Genomic DNA, 23555 nt, shown 5'->3' on the forward strand with positions numbered 1-23555 from the left:
TTCTAAAACTTTTTTGCTAGGAATACAAGTATAAACCTTTAAGGAATATTTAAGCAATCGAATTTTTTATATTTTCTCTAAGTATATTGATATTGAAAAAAAAATTTTATAATAAAAACAGGAAAGTAGTAGAGTAAACAAAGTTTTTTGTCGTTACATTTCGATTTCAAATTCAGTATTTTAAAAAGTAGTAATGAGAGCTCTTCCCAGTTTTCGAAACTCTGTTGCCAAAGAAAATAGGGGAAAAAACATATTTTAAGTGCCTTACGCTTAAAGCAATACGACGATTTTAAACTATATGTATAATCTTGCCGTGAAGAATTATCTGACCTTCAGAACAAACAAATAACTTAAATATTTTAAAAGTTATTAATTTTTAAAAAAATGCCAATTTGGCGACATTTTTCCACTTGGATGAAAATTATGAAAATCACTGCCTTATACTAAGTTTTTGCAAGTTTTTATGAGCCCAAGTAATGCAGCATTGGAATAAGAGTTTAAATATTAAAAAATTAGATCACAACCGCTTTTCATATTCACAAATTTGGCTTTTCTTCAGATTGACGTTTTGCGCCATTTTCAAAATAAGCGTTTACAGTGCTGGCTTTAGATAGGCTAAACTTGACGTAACAGTGATGAGTAACAATTGCAAAATCACAGAAATTTTAAAAATAACATATTATTAGCAAAAAAGCATAATTTCATATTACGACGGAGCTTTCGAAAAACAGCCTTAAGTTAAATCACTTATTGATAACTAGAATTTCTGTATGTATAAGTTACGCTAATAATTCTTAGGCCACAGGTAACTCTCATTTTGCTTTTATAACAATTTTAGAAGGTCACAACTCCAAATAAATCTACTTAAAAAAAGCTCAAAAATAAATTTTCGACAAAAATTTTGAGAAATGAAATATGATTCAACTGTAATCTGCGAACAAATGAAATAAACACGGTTATATATTTTCGCCTCCAATTGTTCATTTCATTCCGTCCGTTTCATCTTAGTTTAGATTGAAATTAAACATTTAAAGGTAAAATTATTTACTGAATTAGCTTCAAAAATGATAAAACTGTCTCAGCAAACTACTCTAAAATACCCAATCACATTAATGTAAGCAAGATAACAACCAAAGAAGCTAGAAAAAAAAACTATTTATTTATATATAATAAAAAAACGTAACAAATTTAGATTGCTTTGGATCTAATTATTTGTGAAATGAATGAGTTCATCATTAAAAGACTAAAAATTAAATTTGTTAATTTATGTTGAATTGAATTCCTAGTTAATGAGTTAATGAAGTTTGACAGATTTCGAAACAAATGCCCAAGATTTTTATTATCTAGGGAAGAAATTAATGAGACGTTTTAGCTTCTTAATGAAATTATTAAACTATCTGTCACTTGTAACCCCAACGGTTTCCACTCTGTCTTGTTCTCTTAGAAATATCATGCTATGTGCATACTTTTAAAGTTTATTGGGCGTCTTTCACAACAACACTTTTCTTATTTATTTTATTCAAGAATTAATATATACTTTCAAGCTGCAAGCTGGCGAAACTAAATATTTATAATAAAATAAGTGTCTTAAACATTAAAACTCATAAAAGCATGAATCTCATTTTATGTTTACCATATTCCAGACTACGGTTGTGAAAGCGCAATATTTCGTAGATGTAAAAAATACCTTTCATAAAAAAAGTGATAAAGAATTTAGGCAAATGATGATAGTGTATACTTTATATACCATATTCCAGACTACGGTTGTGAAAGCGCAATATTTCGTAGATGTAAAAAATACCTTTCATAAAAAAAAGTGATAAAGAATTTAGGCAAATGATGATAGTGTATACTTTATATACCATATTCCAGACTACGGTTGTGAAAGCGCAATATTTCGTAGATGTAAAAAATACCTTTCATAAAAAAAAGTGATAAAGAATTTAGGCAAATGATGATAGTGTATACTTTATATACCATATTCCAGACTACGGTTGTGAAAGCGCAATATTTCGTAGATGTAAAAAATGCCTTTCATAAAAAAAAAGTGATAAAGCATTTAAGCAGATTATGATAGTGTATACTTTGTACATAAATAAAGCAAAACAGCTTAAATAAATGTAAAAAATAGACATTCTATTGCTTTGGTTTTATAAACAAGAACCTTCCTCAGTGTCGAAACCCAAAATGACAGAAGAAAGTAACGAGACATGCAGGACCCGCGATAAACATTTGCCACCTCACCAAATGCGATAAAATAGTAACTTTTGTACTGAAAAGTAAAAATACTTATTCCCCTTGATCTAAAAGGAAAAAAAAAGATTAAAGGGAATTTTTCTGAACAAATCCTGTATTTTTTTATTCTATTACGGTAATTTCCGTTAGATATGTCCCATAACAATTTAGAATTATATTAAGTCCAGATAATGTAAGCAATAAAAGATACTATTTAAGCATGAGACAAATTACCATTAAATAGAGAAGACCACTTTCGTTGCCGGATCACGCGATATCAAGTGGACAAATTTTTCCCTACATTTTGTATCAATAAAACAGATCAAGTGTTAGCAAGGTACATATTATCATTCAACTACTTCTGCAGAAAATATTTCATCTTGTGACAATACTATATACAATAACGGGAAAATAACATAATGTTGCTTCAGGTTTATTCGTATGTTACTGCTCTAGTCTATGAATTATCAAAATTTAACCCCAACCTGCTCCTTTTTCTTTTCCTCTAAGATGATAAAACAATATCTACATTTTTCATCCTCTCTCCCACTCATTGACTCCCTCCCCAACTGCGAAATGACTCTTGATTTGAATTTTCACTTTATAAAATAATTCAATTTATTGTCGATTTGTATTTTGATTTGAAGTTTTCAATGGGAAATATCAATCACACATAAAAAATCGTTAAGATTTGACTTTGGCTAAGAATTTTAAAATTTGGCTAACACTTTTGATATTTGGCAAATTTACTAGCTAAGAATTTTAAATCGGTAGCTCGGGTCATGGACAAAGATGCTGCAATAAGAAAAGAGTGGTTTAATCAATAAAGTAAGAGGAACCAGTTTGAACAAATTAATGAAAGAAAGGACAAACAAAACAGATGTGAGCAGGTTGGGTAGGAACCTCAAGGTGCAAGATGTAGAAATTAAATTAGAACAGATTTCCAAACATTAGCAAAGAATAGGATAGTATAAAGATCATGAATTAAATTATTAACATATTTTAAAAATATGGAATGATTCCCAGAAGTCACGGTCGGTAGATGAAGAGCAGTGTCTAAAAATTTTTGTTAAAGAAAATTCAAGCACGATAAAATAAAAAAAATTTATACATTATAATATAAAATAAACCGGTTGGTAGTTCGCGAGAAGTATATAAAATTAATTTAAGAAGCTTATTGCGTAGTATGCTACAATATAAATATGTTATATTTTATAATTGCGTAAGCTTTCAATATATATAAAAAATAATGAAAAATACTCTTTTGGTAAACGAGTTCTATATAAGTTAGTGTTGAAAATAACCTAAACATAGTTAAGGTTATGAATTGGAGAGGAGTAGCCAAATGTAGAGTTGCCTGGAGGGAACTTCTGGTAAAGACCAGGGCCCACCCAGAGCTGTCGAGCTACTGAAGAAAGACCTTGGGGTAAAAACTTTCGAACATTCTCCGAAGTAAACAATATGAAGCTTTTATTTCACAGATTAGGTTGAACGCTCTTTTCGCCTATGTCGATTGTTAAGAAAAGGCCAAAAAAAATATGTTGTGAAGAATTTTTAATTTTATGAACAGTTTTCACTCTTTCTTTCAGTGGTTAGGTAGGCTAATACGCTAATTAGTACTTATAAATTAGCATATTGAAAGTGAACAACTCGAATCATGAATATTGCAATTTAATATGACTCCAAATGCGACTATTAAGTAAAAAAATATTCAAAATTTTTTTTAATGCTTATTATCATCCTATTACTTTCAAAAACTTAAATAGTGTCTTTCTTAAAAACTTGTAAAAAAAACACACATTTTTCTTTTAACTTAGTCAATAACCCGATAAAGATGAAAAACGCCGCAGTAATGAAAATTTTTTCATAGTGTTAAAAGTTCCCGTCTAGAAATTATATAACCTAATCATTTTTTAAAATCTTATATTATGAGCTCAATGAAGAATGTAATGTCACTTAGAAAATAGAAGAAGTCTAAAATATAATGTTGTAGATTCAATATGCAATTGTTAGAACAAAAAATTCAAATACTTTCCTGCTAAAAACTAATTTATTAAAATGAAAACCTTTTATTAGCTAATAAGACAACACCATTGTTACAAACACCGCAGTAATGAAAATTCTTTCACAGTGTACAAACACTGGATACATTGAAATGACAACTATTACATAAGCAAATGGCATAACACATTGTTACAAACATTAAACAAGATATTTTTAAAAACATGATTTGGTTTGTAAAAGTGTAAAAGCTAAAAATGTGATTACTCAAATCTTCTTTCATCTTGGAGTAGATCCAAAGGCAGACACAAAAACGTTTGATACAGTAATAAGAAAAATACCGATGATTGTAAGGTTGTTGATAAGTTCTGCTTTTGATTGATGGCTTACTAAATTGATGTTATATCGAGTATTTAAAATCAAAAGAACACCAACAATCAGCTGAAAAATTAAATTTTTGTGATAAGTTTCAAACAGTATTAAATTTTAATTTCAACTTAATAACAGTTATTTTTTGTAACAGTTATTTTTTGTAACATTTATTTTTTGTAACAGTTATTTTGTAACAGTTATTTTTTATTATCAACATACTTTTTAATAACAGAACTATAATTCTGAAATCCACAATTTTCGGTAAACCGTGACCATATGAAGGAAAAAATTACCAAATGAATGGTTTAAATACTGTATATTTTGGTTTTATTAACCAAAATTCTTATTATTATTTTACTAGGAATGTCATTACTATACAGTACGGTAATTTTACTAGAGATTTTTTTCTCCGCGTGAGCTATAATAGACGTTACATTTTTGTTACTGTGCCAACAATATTAAACAGTAAAGCGAAAACGGGATTATTAATTGCTATATTGCTTCTTTTTCGGAATTTATGATAACATTTTATATATATTCAAGTTTAAGCACCAATTCCACTTTATTCCAATTTTATTAATAAAATTATTTTAAGACCAGGAATTTATTTTCGGAAAACTCATCATTTCAGTATTTCTGTGAACAGATATTCGTTGAACCAATTGATGGACTAAAGTTGCGTAAAATGTCCTACAAAATACGTTTTCAAAAGGATTCAATTTGATTAATTTCCCGAAAATGTGAAGCATGGCGAAGAAGTAGTAGAAATTTAATGTACAAACGAAACTACAGAAAAGTTTCTTAAAAAAAAAAAGTCGGGATAACTTTTTTTAAGAAAAGATAAATTATAGTTGTATTATGTTTAGCCATTATAATTATATTATGTTACCAATATGCTGCAATGATAAAGGTTACCCATAAGCCTTTATCACTGGTGAGATTTTTCTCACCACTCGAGGCGAAAATCGCTTCTGAGTGCTTATTACTCTAGACTTCTTGCATTTTCTTTTCTGCCTTAAGAACAAAGGAAAAAATCAGAAGGTTAAATAGAGGATTTCACAGTGAAACATCAAAAAGTATGGTGTAGTAAAAAAAAGCACAAAAGTGCTGCGACTAGAAACTCAATGTTTAATGGAATAAAGCAAAAAACGTTGCATATTACTCAGAAAATACAGGATGTTCTGTAATCTTTGTTCTCAATATATATATTTAGAAGCTTTGTAAAAACTAAAGTAAAATGTATGGGCGTTGATTTGCTGAAGTTAAAATTTCAAAGGAAAAAAAAAATATCGAAATCTGTTGACTCACAGACGGGAAAGGCAAGATTAATGCTGTTTCATTGCTGGAAGAAATTTGGAGGTGTTTCTAGCAACCACCTTCTAATATATCTTTGTTTCCTTTGGCAAGCAAACAAATTTGGATGCTTTCAATATACATTCCTAGATAATATTTCGTTAGGTTGGGATAAAGTTCTTTCTTTTTTTCCCAAGCTTAAGTATTAATTTGAGCACCATAATGTGCATATATATGGCAGTATTTTCGACAAAGGTTCTAAAATTATATTTTAAGAGACGTGATTTTAAGGGAAGAGATTGAAATTAATTAAAACTTAAGCTCACTATTTCAATTATTGTAATGAAAAAAAAATTATATACGTTTTTATTTCATTCGACAAATTGTTTCAATTATTTTTAATTTAACCTTCGGAATATATATATAAGTGAAAAAAATATTCTGAATTTTTTTTTCCATTTAATTAATTCTTTGCGACTTAAACAATAAGCAAAATTTAGAATGGAACACCAGATTAACTTTTATAAACCTATAAAATTTTTATGAACTAAAATGCAATCAGTATGGTTTAAGCTAGGGATGGGCAAACTACGGCCCGCGGGCCAACTGTGGCCCGCCGGAAGATTTTATCCGGCCCGCGGACCGAATTTTAACTTTTTACTTTCTCTATTTTTGTTCTACAAAACATAAATTAATTAAAATAGTTAGCATTAACAGCTTCAATTGATAAAACGTTGAAAGCAAAAGTTCCTTATAGAATAGCCGTAGATTAGCTCCAAATAGTATTTGTCTTTCTCGAGGAGCAGACATATGGAATCTAATATAGGTGAATTGTACTTCACATGAGGCTTACTACGCATTTTAAGTTCCAACGAGCGGATTTTTCCTCCGGCGTGAGTTCTAACATAATTTACTGCGTATGGCAGTGTTTCCCAAACTTACCTTTTTTGTGTACCCTTTCTAAATTTTTTTTAGCGCTGTGTACCACTAATTAAAAAATTAATGTATTTTTTACTATAGAAAAATTGCACAAAAGTTAAAAATCACAACTGGCTGTATGCACCACTAATTATTAACTGTTAACTTTGCAAAAAATAGCCAATAGAAAAGTACGTAATCGTAAATTTTCATGGCTAGCTTTGTTTTTAAATGAAATTTTTTGAAATTTTCGTTTGTTGTAAGATATTTTGCATAAGAACGCGTACCCCCGCTAAACTGTTCCCGTACCCCTGGGGGTACGCGTACCACACTTTGGGAAACACTGGCGTATGGAAAGGCTGCACGCATACAACGTCATTGTAAAAAATGTTGAAATTATTAAATGTATGAAATGGCTACTGCCTTTTTGAGTTATTTGTAAGCATTTTTAATCCCGAAATGGCAACTAAAAAATGCAAAGTTGATGTAGAGTGCCATGCGTTCAATGGTGAATTGACTTTATTTTATTTCAGAAGTTAGAATTTTTATTTTAGAAGTTTTTACTCGGCCCACCAAACTTTTTTTTTCTAGATTTTTGGCCCACGACCAAAAAATTTTGCCCATCCCTGGTTTAAGCTAATCATGAGAATGCTAATTAATTAGTGCAGATGATATTTTAAGCAACGAAATCATACACAAAGACCTCTTTCTCTGAATTTTAGAAAGATACTTTTTTAAGATAGGATTTAAATTAGAGGCACTCAGTATATGGAGAGTAGCCGCAATCTGAAAAAATATGATTCTAATAGTTTTGTCAAGAAAGTGGACCCTAAATGTAAATTTTACTGTTCGGACCCTAAATGTAAATTTTACTGTAATTTTATTTCGTCATTTATCTGAAACTATTTGAAAAAGGAAAAAAAAGATTAACACATAATCATAAAACTTCTTCATTCAAAGATAAATTCCTGCAAAATATTTTTTAAAGAACAATAATAATTTTTTATTTCATAATTTCATAATGGTCGAAAATTCTTTGGATTGTAATGCATACATCTCATTTTAACAATGAAGTTTTAAATGACAAATTACAAAATTTTAACAGAATGATTTTAACGTTCAAAATTTCAGAATTTAATATTTTAAAATACATATTTTAAAAAGAATTGGTAAAAATTTGTGTACCTTAAAATTTAAATTTTTTTCGATTATTTTTAAAATAAATTTCGAAAAAAGAAATAATTATAAGAATAATTTTTTGCATGAAATGAACCTTAAAATAGTTTTATAAGTGTGCGTAAAATTTTTTTAACTGCCCCAATAATTCCTGAGAAGCGCAGTTAGCAAAAAGTGAAATTAACATTACGGGGACCAAACGTCCGACTGCTCTCTTAACTAAACCGTTGTGGCCATATATTCTTGACTCCCGTAACTACCCTTCCCTAATATTTTGTGAGTCAAGAATCTACATGCATAAAAAAAGAACATTTGTGTATAAAAATATGTTTTTGTGACTGATTATGTAACTTAAGATATCATCTGTTCTATTTAATTAGCACGTGAATATCCAAGAAACTATTCAGGTATTCCTTTTCTTACTTTGTGCAATGTGTAATGGTTTAAATTTTGAAAAGGATGTACCCTAATATATAGAGTGAGTTGAGTAAAAATATGCGAAAATTCACTGAATTCTGTTATTCAATACAGTTACAAATTTGAAGAGAAAGTAAAACAAATCTTAATTGAGATATGTACTGAGATGTCATCAAACGCTTTTAAGGGTGCTTCACAATAATGAACTGGAGGTTCGTGCACATTTGAAACGGCATTTTTATCTATCTAAATTTTCTTAATTTTATGTTAATTTTACTGTCCTTTATTAATATTTTATAAAAAATGCATTCAAACAGGCTCAGAAATAGCTATTTTACATAATTTAATTATCTGCTGGTGATTCACTCCGTCATTAAATTATGATAAAAACGGTTATTTCTAGCATTGTTCTAATACAATTTTGATAGTAATTACCATACAACGTCAAATTAAAATGTTAAGTGCAAGATACACATCAAATGTCTCATATGTTTTTACCAGTAGTGAAGAAGAGAAACTAACCTGTAAAGCTATAGAAACTCCAATACATATGACATTTACAAGGTAGAATCGACTGTCAGCTCCTTCCTTTAAAATGTATTTCAACTGTGAAGCATTTGCAGTGAGGAGGGCAATATCCATCATACCTTGAGCCACGCTTTTCTTCGTGGCATACAGATTGACATCGATACCTGGTTTGTAGGGTCGAGCACATCGAGGTTGCTCCTGAAATTATTGGATTAAGAGTCTAAAGTTAAACAATAATGAAAAAACAACCAAAAAGAAATAAACAATCAGCAATTTGAAAAGACGTAAATAAAAAAAGCCCATTAGAAGTAGAATATTGTTAAATGTCAACAATTAAATTTTTAACACTGTTAAATGTCAACAATTAAATTTTTAACACTGTTAAATGTCAACAATTAAATTTTTAACACTGTTAAATGTCAACAATTAAATTTTTAACAGTGTTTTACATTTTTTTCCTCAAATTGAGCTGTTTTATACACAATCAGAAAAATTGATTCAATAGAAAAATTATTATCACCAATTATTTTATGCCTAATTTCGGAATAAAAAGAAAGACATCAAAATTATAGTAGGATGCTATGACAGAATTTTTGATATTCCGATTTTTAGAAATTTCATACGTATTTAGATGCAGATTTAAAGCCACCATTTGCATCTTTAATTATAATATGTATTTTACTGCAGACTTATAAAATCTTAAAACACGTGGTTCAAATTTGGGACTTATATATCGGTTAAAACGTGTTATTTAGCATATCCGTCGGTTAGGCTTGCAAAGTCTCACAATGAAACTCTTTTAGTTTTTCTATTTATCCCATAAAGAACACAAGGTCCAAATTTTAGCTTTATGGGACATGGGGGGAAACCATTTGTTACTACTAGGTTCCGAGATTCAATTTGTTTTTAAAACTTTGCACTTCGAGAATAAATGTATCTAATAGCGATATCAGTTAATGATTTTTATTATAAAAATTATTATAATTATTATTATTTTAATAATTCTAATTATTATCATTATTATTTTTATCAAGATAGTTTTGTTACGTCACAATGTAAGTAATTGCCATAAAAATGAGTGCTTAAAGCGTTTTTTCCTTAAAATTAATGTCTAGAAAATGTATATTCGTACATAATTGATGCTCTACAACTTTGCATTTTACTTTTTGTGAATAATTAGCACCATTTTTATGATAGAAACACCAACTCGCCAATTTTTCCCCAGGTGGCTGAGTAAGCTGTCTCATATTGTAATGCGTAACTCTTTCTAATATCTAAATACCACTTTTATAACTATAGCGGTAGTCTTTCGACACTTTAAAGTATGGATGTAAGCCTCAGTGAACTTTGAATTGAAAATTTAAAATTCATATAAATGAGAAAGATAAAGAATATTTATTTCAAAACTTATTTGGAGGAAGAACTATGCCTTAGCAAACTTTGGAGCGTTTTCTAAAAACAACGTTTACCATACTCCCGTCGTAAACACACAGCATTCACTTAAAATTATTTAACAAAATTCCGTTGAAATTCGATATTTTTTTTCACTTAAAAAAAGTTACTGTCACCGTCACCAAAAAGTTACTGTTATAGTCACCGTCACCAACGGTGGCATAAAATTTTATCTCTCGCTTCTCACTCTCATTACGCTAAAACTATGAGATAAAAATATTATGAAATTTTACTCATTTTTAGGGAAATGTATTCTGATATAAAAATGTTATTGATGCGAACATTAATCTTTTTAATTATTTAATGTTGAAGTTTTTTTTTCAGTTCTTTCAATTAAGCTAAAACTACTAACCATACAATTATTATTTTCTTCATTTGCAGCCACAAACATTTATGTTTGAAAATGAGCAACACTACACTCTTTGATTAATTTTCTAATAAGCTTTACAGTAATCAAATCGTAACTTTGTGTATTTTTAGAAAATGTTTCAGTTGGCCGAATACATTTTAAGTTTCACAAGATTTCTTGTCTCAAGTAAGTATACTTAAAATGATGTAAAAATAATATGTAGGGACAAGTGACACAACATGGAGTACAATGCAAGCCACTCTTTAGATATTCAACTTCATAATTTTACTCGAAAATTAGTAATGAAACATAAAATAATAACAGCATAAGAGCAGCATGATAAATGCAAAAATGTGAATTCAGTTGCATAAACTGAATACAGCAACGTAAAAAGCCATAAGCAGTTAAGAGGCGTTTAAAAATTCCCTAAGTTCCCCTTTTTAATGTTCTGTTGTTTTTAAAAAATATTAGGTTTGGAAAGATATGTTAAAAATTTAATAAAACAGTAAAATAGGGAGGATAAATTTAACAGCATAAATTTAAAATAATAACAGCAGTAGAGTAGCATGATAAATGCAAAAATGTACATTCAGATGCATAAACTGAATACAGCAACATAAAAAGTCATAAGCAGTTAAGAGGCTTTTAAAAATTCCTCTAATTCCCCTTTTTAATGTTCTGTTGTTTTTAAAAAATATTAGGTTTGGAAAGATATGTTAAAAACTCAATAAAACAGTAAAATAGGTAAGATAAATTTTTTATTCCTTACTGTGAACAATGGTATCGATATCTAATTAGTGACACAAAAAAAATGATAACTCTTTTAATTTTTACAGAAGGAAAATTCCCACATTTTCGAAAGTCATATTTGCTGACCTTAAAAGCACACAACTCAGTTAAAAAAAATCATGGATTTCTAATAATTTTGATTAAAATAGCTCTTTTTGCTTACACTTACTTCAATTTTCAGTAACTTTCATTAGTTTAAAAAAATTTTTTAAATTAAAACTGCCTGATACGGATGTAACACAGCATGTTTCATTACAAGATAATGAAAATTGGAATAAGTGTAAATGACACCAATAATTATTTTATTAAAAGTTATTAGGACTGCATGATTTAAAGCCAAAAATTGTGGAATAACCCATAAAATGTCTATAATAACTTATATGAATATCTCGTAGTAGTATGTTTTCCTAGAAACTAATTCCTAAAAACTTCACTCCTTTACTCATATTAATTTCTGAAATTAACTTATTTAAAAGGCTGAAAAAAAGCATACCCTTTCTTAATTGGCTTGTAACTGCAATTATAATTAAAAATAAATGCAATATTAATTATTAACATTTTGATATGTTCCTGATAATAAAGAAATGATAATAAATATTTTCTTCATTTATTTAGTTTGTATATAGAATAAACAATAACAATAATTCGTTATTACAGATCACATCCACAACATTTTTATCATTCACTAGGAGATTATTATTTTTTCATTATTATTATTATTACTATTATTATTATTATTATTGAAATTAGGTTATTCTGTTTCGATACAAACAGATTCTGGTTATTGTAAGGGACCTAAGCAACGGGCTCTGTATCTAGAAGACCCTACTTTATGCTTAAGAATGTAAGGCAAATGGCAAATTAATTATAAGATCGATATTCGTTTAATTTGAAAGCTTTAACGTACAATTTATAAAAACTATGAAAATATGTAGACAAATTAAATACTGTCCCAAAAAGTTTTCGGAGTACAAACATAAAGTTTTAAGCAAAGACGGCACAAATTTTATGCTGCTGTCCCTAGCTCAAATTTTTCGTACAGTCAGGCCTTGAATGCAAAATATCAATCTAAATTTTGAGAGTTTCACCCTGAAAATTGCACAGAAAATGTTTTAAAAAACATACCATTGAATCCTGATCCTTATTGGCAACAGGAATTTTCAAACCTCTGAAGGTTTTTTTCAGGTTAAATTTCTTCATAGTAAACAAAGGATGTGTCTAAATTCCCTAAGTGTTAGCTGTTAACATTCTTTTAAGATCTTTCCTGTTTGTACGAATTATAAACTGAAAGTATCACTTAATTACCTTTTCACTGCATAATAGCTCGTAATATGCTGTTCTTTCCCTTATCTTAAGAGTTTTAAATCTTGAAGTTAATCGTTGGAATGTTTGAGGTAATTACAATTGAATCAAGGTCAGCGATCATGGACAAACATTCAACATATAAAATGAAACAATGAAGTAAATGTCAGTTCTCGCATGCTTTTCCTTACAAGAAGTGATAGTATTTTGTATATTAAAGACTTCCTGATGTACTGTCCATTCAGGATAATTCAGAAGACAATTTCGAAATGAATTTGACTTATTTCTTTAGTTGACTGTTTTTTTCTCAAGCAATTAAGTTATGTTTGACAACAATGTCGACACGTGGCTCAAAAAAAAAAAGAAGGGTTATTAGGTTGGTGCGTAGGAAACATTGATTTTTAAGTGAATATATAAAACTGCATATCTCTTGTCAAAAGCTGTTTATTTCGTCAAAATAGGCTCTATTTGCTTCAATGCACTTTCCCCAACAAGATTTTAATGCATAGATGCCTGTCTTAAAGAAATTTTGACCTTTATATAATAATATAAAAAGTTCAATGCAGTAACAAGGAAAGTTCAAATTCACAAATCATGGGTGGCACGTGAATGGAATTTACATAGCCCCTCTTACACTGTTTACCACACAGCGAAGGTTTATTTTATATTTTCTGTTTGGTTCTTACACTAACAATTAAAGCAGCTATATTGTCCACAGTCAAAAATACATTGAAATGAAAGAAAAAAATGGATTTACATTGTTCTTGCACAGGATTCCTCGCAAACAAAAAACTTTTAATTAGCGCAATTGGTAACGGATATATAATCAAAAACTTCAAACACTTTGTTCGAAGTTCAAACATTCTAAGCTGAAGCATTTTTAACACGTTCTTATTCACGTTATAATTTTATTTGTTAAAGAATATTTCACAAAAAATAAATGAAACTGTATTAACGTTCGTCATGGGTGGCAAATGAAGTATTATACTTAATATTTTGCAGCTCCAAAAATTTTATTTTGTTTATATATAGAGAAGATTAAACTTAATTCGAAACGTCGTACCACCAACGAAATATTCCTCAACTCTAATGTATTATGCAGGTAAACAAAAATATAACCTTTTCGGCAAATAAGTACTCAACTAAATAATAGAAAACAACACGAAATTATTAAAATCTTTATAAGCTTATACCAATACAGTTTTTTTATGAAGAATAACCTGGGTCAGAACTGAGGGGGGAAAAAGTATAGTCAAAACTACCAGAATATGGTAAAGTTTACCGTTTTCTGGATCTTTGGGAGCACCAAAAAGCTCGGTAATTCTTACCCAAGCGCTTTAGTAAGGATTTTGGAAAAATTAACAATAGTAGATGGTTTCATAATACATGATAAAATTTGGTAAATGTGGTAAAATGATGTAACTTTATCATGAAACGTTAAAGCGTGGCATAAAACCATTTATTTGGTTAAAATAACTTTTCAGTCTTGTATTTTGTTACTTAATGTTTGGTAATAAGAACTATAATTTTTTAAACCAAAATTTCCGGTAAATCGTTACCACATAAACGAAAAAATTAACAAATAAATGGTTTAAAATAAAGTATATTTTGGTTTTATTAACCAGAATTATGATGATTTTTTTTACCAGAAATGTCATTACCATAGCAGGGCTAAAGAGAATACAAGGGCTAGTTCACTCCGCTCTTAGAGCTGAAGCTACGATTTCCCTCCTCACGACGTCACTGTGTCTACAGATCTCGGAGATCGCAAGCAAAGATATGATAACTTTGCATCTTTCTCTTGTAAAAATAAGTTAGACTTTTTCTGGTTATTAGCCTTCAAACTTTACGTAATTAACACATTATTTCCGTTCATAAACATAGTTCAAGAAAAACTTTCTTGGTTATTATATTAAAAAAATACCATTTTAAACTTATAAAAATGTTTTGCAAGTTGGTGAAAATGACACGATAAATACTTTATTTTAAAAAGTTCAGTTTTAACTTTAACTATTAAGAAAAATGAAGGCATATATCGACACTTTTTTTATCTACATATTCTTTTATAAAGATAAGTTAAGTTAAATTTAGAATCCCTGATTTTGAAATATGTCGTTAATAGCAATTTGTTCATACTTAATCATTAGGAAACATCAACCTTAAACGCTAATTACTGAAACAAAATAATAATTTAGGTTCATAATGTCATTAGAAATTTTACAATTGTTTATAGACAGTTAAATTTACGATGATATAATATATAGATATTCAAATTGAAGAGAATATAATTTTTAAAAAAAATCATAAATATTTAGAATAACTACATTAAAAAATATGTTATGAAATTAGGTGAATTTCAACTATATACTATATATTTTATTTATACTTTTTACTTACATTTTAATTTCCTTTGACTTTATCTATTTTTTAATTCTTTTCACCTGCCTTTCTTTATGAAGTAGCGAGGCGGTTTCTATTTAGATAATGAATTTTTATAAAAGTTCTTTACGACAGAATAGACGTATTGCTGTTTTATATTAACTGTGTCATTTCGGAATCCATTCTTTACATAGTTGTTCATTTACTTTAGGGAACACGCGAAAAATTATACTTTTTCCTTTTGTTTTTATATCAGAATTTTTGCAAGTTGCAATCGCGCAAACTGGCATTTCGATAATAGTTTTAAATTCTTGTAAATTCACTGCAAAAACTGAGGAAAGTCATTATAGAAAATAACAAATGTCTTAGAATATCTCGCAAAAAGAAATGATCCAATATTAGTTAGAGCTAGTAAGGCCGAACGCTCCGTTCTTGAAGTAAAAATGCGAGCTTTGCGCCAAAGTGACGTCACTAGAGTGACGTCGGAGGATCGGCGCGGCGAGAGATACTTCAAAGGAGTGAACCAGCCCTTCTATTCTCTTTAGCCCTGTTACCATAGAGTATAGTAATTTTATCAGAATTTTTATGAAACTAATCCTATAAATTTCATTTCAAAAATCCCTTTAAAATTTATTTAAAAAAAATTAAGGACTGGAAATAGGGAACCTGGTCTTCCCTGGCTTTATGATTATTGACAATTGCCACTGTTTTGACGAAGTTGTTCATCTGTCCCCATCTCCTTGAAGTCACTGTTTTTTTTTTGTTTAAAAAAATGATTACAAATTCACGAATAAAGCTAATATATTAATTTTAGTTATTTTTAAAATTCACATTTGCAATATTATATAAAGCTAAATATTTACTTTTTGAATTATTAACTTGAACGGAGAAAGATAATGCTAGTTGTAGAATTTTTGCCAATCATATATATGTTTCTTCATTCAACTAAATTATCCATAATAAACGTTCGAATTTTTATCTAAATTCTTTTTTTTAATTTATTTATTTATTATTATTTTTTTTTATCTTTTCCGTAAATGTTAATTTTTGAAATGAGTTAGGGAAAACTGCATTCTTAATAATATGAAAGTTCCAACAATTCAGTTGACAAAATTTTTCAAGTTCAATTTTAACTTCAAATCCTTCAGTTTTTTTAAAGCCTCTACAAGACACAACACGTTTCATTTATATTTTAAAAACTTTATGAAAACGTTTTTAAATCCTTTTTCAAAAAACTTTTTTAAATAAATCCCTAAGTTATATTTTTATATAACTTAGGCAGGCCTTAAAAAATATTTATGTATTTTAATCTTGGAATCCATTTATTTTGATAGTAATTGAAAGTTTTTTATGATATTTCAGAAATAGAGAGCACGATTTTGGAAAACTTTTTCTTATAAGTTTTTTTAAAGCCTCTACAAGACGCAACACGTTTCATTTATACTTTAAAAACTTTTTAAAAACTTTTTTAAATCCCTTTTAAAAAAACTTTTTTAAATCCTTTTTAAAAAACTTTTTTAAATCCCTAAGTTATATTTTTATATAACTTAGGCAGGCCTTAAAAAATATTTATATATTTTAATCTTGGAATCCATTTATTTTGATAGTAATTGAAAATTTTTTATGATATTTCCGAAATAGAGAGCACGATTTTGGAATTTTTTTTTTAATCTTTGTTAGTACTATTAATTTTCATGTAAATAAAGATATTTAGAAGTTTAATTAGAAGGAATTAAAAATAAAGCTATCCAAAACAACGCAACATTAATCGAAAGTTCACATACTTTAATGTAATATACATTAAAAATATCAAAATCCCGACGAATAAATCCTCAACTAAATATTAAAAAACAACATACCATTATTGAAATGCTTATCCTACGATCAATAAGAAAAGTCTAATGCTTCACACTTAAAGTACTTTTATCCTTTTCAACATGTGATTAATACATCAAATCGAATTGATTAAAAAGATTTCATTGTATTGCTGACATTTTCTAATCAAGCATTCTGGCTAGAAATGAAAACATTATAAATGCAACCTCTTCATTTTCTCGTTGTCAGGATACATTTATAGATAGGTAATTTGTTTCCAATTATAAGGTCATTGAAAAAGCGTGGTCAGGTGAAACGTTTAAGGAAATAAATATATTTTTGTGACAGGTCAAACAAGCATATCATAATCGATTAGCAAAATCAAAACCGATGCTAATTTAAAACTTCAAGGTGATGTTTGTAAGTTTTTAATCATAACAAAAAATAACAACAAAAATAAGATACTAAAAATTTTAAATAATCCTGACTATCATATGGATCAAAATCTTCTAGCTAGTTCACTAAAATACAAAGCACAGAAAGTTTTTTCATAAATTTGTAGTCTATTATGATAGAAAGTAGCCTATGATTTTTTTTTCTTAATTTTGAATTTTAATTAAAAAAAATAGCAGTCGTTAAATATTTTTGCAGAATTTTTTTTCAAGCATTCATAACTCTGTTTTAAAAACTCGTAATTAATTGAATTTTTTACAAATTAAAGTTCAATTCATAAACTGCAACAGAAAAAAAAATAGTGTCTCAGAAAAAATATTTTTCACTAAAATACAAAGCACATAAAGTTTTTCCGTAATTTTGTTGTCTATTCTGATAGAAAGTAGCCTATGAATTTTTTTTTTCTTAATTTCGAATTTTAATTAAAAAAATTAGCAGGCGTTAAATATTTTTGCAGATTTTTTTTCAAATATTCATAACTCTGTTTTAAAAACTCATAATTAATTGAATTTTTTACAAATTAAAGTTCAATTCATAAACTGCAACAGGAAAAAAAATTAGTGTATTAGAAAAAAATATTTTTAGCGCAAAATTAATAAGTTTTAATAAACATTTTTAATATTCACTATCATTGTTGTATAATTATTACACTTATCAATTTAGTTGATTTTTAATTCTAAGAAATCATTCAAATTTTAAAAAACCATCAAATAATGAATACATGCGACATAAGCTAGCATAAAGTAATGCACTTTTGTTAAAATTGTTTCAAATGAAGATTTTTTATTCTATAGATATTAACTTACAAAATAAATTTTTTATATAAATTAAACGAATTAAAAATTATTCAAAGAAATTCTTTTCACAACATAGAAATTTATAGAGTTAACTTTGAAAAATCATCCCGTTTATCAAAAAGGTAATCCTCATTTGATTGCTCAATAATTGCAGTTTACATTTCTATATCAATATATTGAATTTAAGATTAAAAAGTGTTACACCCATACTATAAAAGTGACGATTATAATGGATTTACACAAAATAATTGCCAAAAATTAAAATATGGATTAAAAAAATAGCACAATGAGCACACATTGAATTAATTTTTAAAATTAATAACTAAGAGCATTACAACAATTTTTAATTCGAAGAAAAAATAAGATTTTTTAAAAAAAAATCGAAGAAACTATGTTTTCTATTATTAGAAAAATGCTTTTTTTTTAAAAAAAAACTTCACTTCGTCATTTCCCAAATTGATAAATATACCCGTACATATTTCATGTCATTCACTCAAAAATTGGTGAACGATAGTAAGATTTTACTATATATATTGTTTATCAGTTGTAAAAAAAAAAAGAAAAATGACCACATGAAACAATAAATTATAAACTAATAGCTGTGTATTACAACCAAGGTCGTATATTAATGTATTATGAGAAGTAATAGTTTGCCTTCTTATTAGAATGAAATTCAAAAATTTGACGATAAATCATTCTGAACATTATTTTAAAAAACTGCTTAGTTTTCCCTCAAAATGAAAATTATATTGGCATATTCTTTTCACTTTATCATAATATACAATCGGGTTTATCGCAATTATCGGCGTTTATTTTAAAATGTCTGCTATAAACAAACGCATAATGACTGTGCGGAAAAATAACAATCATAATTACCTTCGTAAAAGGATATAATAATAGCAATTAAAAGAATTGTTTCTATTTTATAATCAAAAGATGAAAGCTAGTAAAGAGGAAAAGCTATTAAGTAAAACATTTATTTTACGTTATCATTCTAAAATCTAAATGAACCACCAAATTCCGATATTTTTTTAAACCACAATATATATTTGACTTTCGCACAAAAACCTATAAAAACCTGAAACACAGAGATAATCTGAATGAAACACATTACAATAATTAATTATTTAATTCTTTAATATTATTACTTTATATTATATATAACATTATACATAATAATACTGTAATATTATATATTCGTTAATATTATATCTAATATTATACATGACAATAATTAATTATTTAACGATAATCTTATAATATTAATAATTAAATTTAAATTTAATTATTAATATTATAAGATTATCGTTAAATAATCGTTTCGTTTCTCCGAAATTCACCCTTTTAAAGGGATTACAGAAATCTTGTCAATGTATTAACTTCACCTGTCACCATACATTTTTTGCAAAACACACACGCCAGCGAAACACAAAATAAATAAGCAAACTGATAAATAAATAAATTAAGGGAAAAGCTAAAAATTGCAAATTTTCAAAAAATAAAGTTTTGCTATTAACTTACAATTAACTTAGTACAATGTACCCATACAATTAACTTAGCTATTCTTGCATTGTTATTAACGTCTTACCATCGCTTTAATGACTATTGTTGAATATTTAATATTTATATATCCAATAAATTTAACCATCGAGCAACAAGGCAATCTCTAGTGCAACAAACAGGACAAAAAAACAAAAATAAAAGACTAAGTAAAAGAAAAGTGTACTCGAATAACATAATGAAAAACTATATTAAAAAAACTTTTATAAAAATAAAAGCTTTCTTCAGTTTCACATATTTTTTTTATTTGGTTTGCTTTCCTTTAAAAACTATTAACATCTTTAAAAACTATTTCGTAGAAAAATAATAATTTTAAAAATAAATTGCAATAAAAATGAATATTCAAGAAAATATGGAGAGAAAATAGTTTTGATAGTTGAGCGTGCACTGTAAAAAATTCCGGTTTAACTTACGGTAAAAAATACTGGTAAAAAAATACCTGGGAGCAGCATTCGTAAAATTCATTTAATCCAAAAATCCAGTTTTACCGTAAAATTTTATACCGCAATTTTTACACTTATATTTATTTAATTACAGTGATTTTACAGTAAATATTACTATTAAATTTACTGTATATTAGATTTTTTGTTCCTTAAGGTTTTACGGCAAAAATGGATTTTAGGGTAAAAAGTACCGCCACTCAGTATGCCTCTACTTTTTTAACGAAATTTGATCCGGAATTTTTTGCAGTTATTAGTTTTTTACATTTCTTTACAGTGATTCTTTATTTTATTTTAAAGCACTTTAAATTTATCAAAACTTTTAAACCAATATTTTTCTCATTTGAGAAGTTCCAGCAATTTTGTAAAAAGTAAAAAGTGAAGCATGACATGCTAAAGGATTTCTATTCACTGTCTTTCTTAAAAGTAAATGTGCATCATTATTCGTTCCTAAGCTTTTGCGAAAGGTTTGTGACTGAATGTTATTCTGTAACAGTTTATTAGAACAATTATTTAAATAAAACTACCGAAACATATTTTTTAATAACTGTTATTTCCTATGCTTATTTGTAATGAATAAGAGTCTGAATTTTCTATAATGAATAAGAGACTGATTTAATAAATTTTCTTGAGAAACTCTTAAGAAAATTTATTAATCTCTAAGCCATCACTTGGTGTTATTTGGTGCACAAATGAAGAGTGTTCCAAAAGAATGGAACCCTTTAACCAAATAATATTTATTAGCTTTTTTATTTAGTGAAACTTCACGCACCAATGAATGATAGATAACATATTTCAGGCAAAAATAGATTTTAAAATAACAGAGCGAAAGCAAAAAGAGAAATGATAAGAAAAGTATCTTCAGTTAAAATCCAGATGTTGTGTAACTTCCGTTCGCTGTTTTGGTTTCATATAATGTTGCGTTTCATTAAATGCTACACACAGGAAACAATATTTTAAGAGATTCGGGAAGAAAAACATGGGTGCAACAGTTCTATAATGAGAAAAACTAATTTTATCGAAAACCAGTTGAGACACCTACGAAACTAATTCCCGATTTTGTTTAATTATTTATTTATGATGGGTAAACACGAAATTTAACTGACCTTTAATTTTTGACAAGAAATAAAAGACAAAAAAAAGCTGTAAGTCAAATAAGTGATAAAACTAATTTTATCATATACTAAAATTAATTATCGTCAACAAGTTTATAATATTAACTTCAAAATTTACAATTCTTTAATTCAAACAATCAGAATTAGAATATGAGGATTAAAAACAACAACAGCAAAACGTTTAAAAATATTCTAACTGGAGTAAAAGTTAAATAAAATCGATTTTATTGTGAGCATTTCATTCTCGCATAAATTAATATCGATTACAAAGTTTTGTTAAGAAGAGGAAATAAACATTCATATAAAAAAGAAACAAAGTTTGTAGAGAAAAAGTGGCCGTTTAAAAAATAAAATAAAATAAATAAAAAAAAAATTAAAGATTTTCATTTTTAAAGATTTTTAAAAAAAAATTTAATTTTAAAGGACTTTTTTTTAAATATAAAATAAAATAAGTAAAAAAAAATTAAAGATTTTCATTTTTAAAGATTTTTAAAAAAAATTTAATTTTAAAAGATTTTTGTTTAAAATATAAAATAAAATAAAATAAAAAAGTAAAAAAAATTAAAGATTTTAATTTTTTACTTTAAGTTTTGACTATAACCCTATAGGTTATAATAAAGTCGTGAATATTAAGAAATCTAGGCTTTGGCAGAAATTATTTTACAGACTGGTTTAGTTTTATGATTAAAAAAATATAAGTAATCTTTCTCCATTATTTTATTAAAAAATTAAACAAAAAAGGCTTTATTGAGTTGAAAAAAGTAGAAAAGTAGTCCCTCTAATATATATATATATATATATATATATATATATATATACTATAAAAAGAGTTTAAGTCTCATTAAAGAAATACGATGTCTGAAAGGGGCACTAACATTAAAAAATTAATAAAATCAACCCATGCATATCATCGCATAAAGATTTGCATATAATAAAGAAATAAATGAAATCCTTCTCCGAAATTTACACACAAATCTAGTTTTTTTTTCATTACTTTTTTCTTTCTTTCTTTTACTTTTATCAAGATTTGAATCGTATGATGTCGAAGTTCGGAGAAATACAAGACCCGAAAAGTAATAATTACCAATTCTAACTCTTTGGGTGGCCAAGATGTTTTTTTACACTTCTTCCGGTCATCCTTTCATAGAAAAGCACCCTAAATTCAATTTATTCTCTGTCTTTGTCTTATTCAAGTGTTTTTTGCGGCAAAATACAAAGAATTACGAGACAGACAGTTGAAAAAAAAAAAGATGAAGAAACTCGAGCCGATTTGAAACCTATTGAACTAAAAACATTTTCATTAAAAAAAAAATTTTCTTTAGCAATAATATGCTTTCCCCCATTTTCAATAATTTCTTTCCTCAGTTTCGTTAAATTTCATATAATTTTTTTTCCATAACAATTTTAGAAATTATGGAAAGTATATTGTTTAGAAATAATATACTTTTCTTCATTTTCTATAATTCATAGCAATTCCTTTCCTACGTTGATAATCTGTCTCTGTTAATACAATATATAAGTAAAAAAATATCATAATTCCATTGCTAACAGTTTTCCCTAGACTGAATTACGCGGCGCAAAAATGAAATCTTTAGTTAGATGTAAAATAGCAAAGCAATGATCGCACCAATTACATTTTGATTCCAGAATGTACTTTTAGCATTTCTCTTTAAATCTACAAAGTTTTATATTGTTCCAGCCAATAATTTTTGAGTTATGACAGTGAGAAGTACGAACGGCGAAAATTTTCTGAAGTGACGGTGACAGTGACTTATTTAGTGTAGTATATGTAAAAGTTTATCACAATAAGTGATAATTAGCTGTAGTTTCAGGTGGATGAGGTCATATAAAGATATAAAAGACCTCTAATTAATGTTATAAAAAATTAAAATTTGGATTATACTTAATATTTTTAGCAACTGAAAATGCTTCTCAGCATTTAAAGAGTTTTGGGTCATAAACTACTCTTTTCCCACAGAGGGAATTTTTTATACATCAATCTGTGCTCCTTAATATTGTTTCTAGGTAGTAATTCATAATTTATGGAATTCCCACTATATAGCTGCACAATACACAGAAACATCTTTTTGCCTAAAAAGAAATCTTGGTATCTTCCCCTAAACGCTTGAACAGTTTTAAAAATGTGGCTTATCATTTTTTTGCC

The 23555-nt window shown here is 27.3% G+C and overlaps 1 protein-coding gene across 2 annotated transcripts in view; it reads right to left on the bottom strand.

Annotated features, from left to right (window-relative positions):
* Nucleotides 1-4266: 4266 nt before the first annotated feature.
* The window catches only part of LOC107445943 (ninjurin-2), a 30198-nt gene continuing 10909 nt past the window's right edge, over nucleotides 4267-23555 (bottom strand). The window contains exons 1-3 of one of the 2 annotated variants that reach the window (XM_016060459.3): nucleotides 12656-12861; nucleotides 8935-9138; nucleotides 4267-4677 (exon numbers count right to left, since the gene is read on the bottom strand). In XM_016060459.3, coding sequence (XP_015915945.1) covers nucleotides 4516-4677; nucleotides 8935-9138; nucleotides 12656-12730 — 441 coding nt within the window. In that variant the 5' untranslated portion in view covers nucleotides 12731-12861 and the 3' untranslated portion in view covers nucleotides 4267-4515. Of the gene's footprint in view, nucleotides 4678-8934; nucleotides 9139-12655; nucleotides 12862-23555 lie in introns of those variants that run through there. The other variant, XM_016060458.4, reaches the window with a different exon arrangement.

This window comes from Parasteatoda tepidariorum, chromosome 11 (genome assembly GCF_982258835.1).
Source record: "Parasteatoda tepidariorum strain Cologne lab strain chromosome 11, Ptep-v5.0, whole genome shotgun sequence".
Taxonomy (NCBI): domain Eukaryota; kingdom Metazoa; phylum Arthropoda; class Arachnida; order Araneae; family Theridiidae; genus Parasteatoda; species Parasteatoda tepidariorum.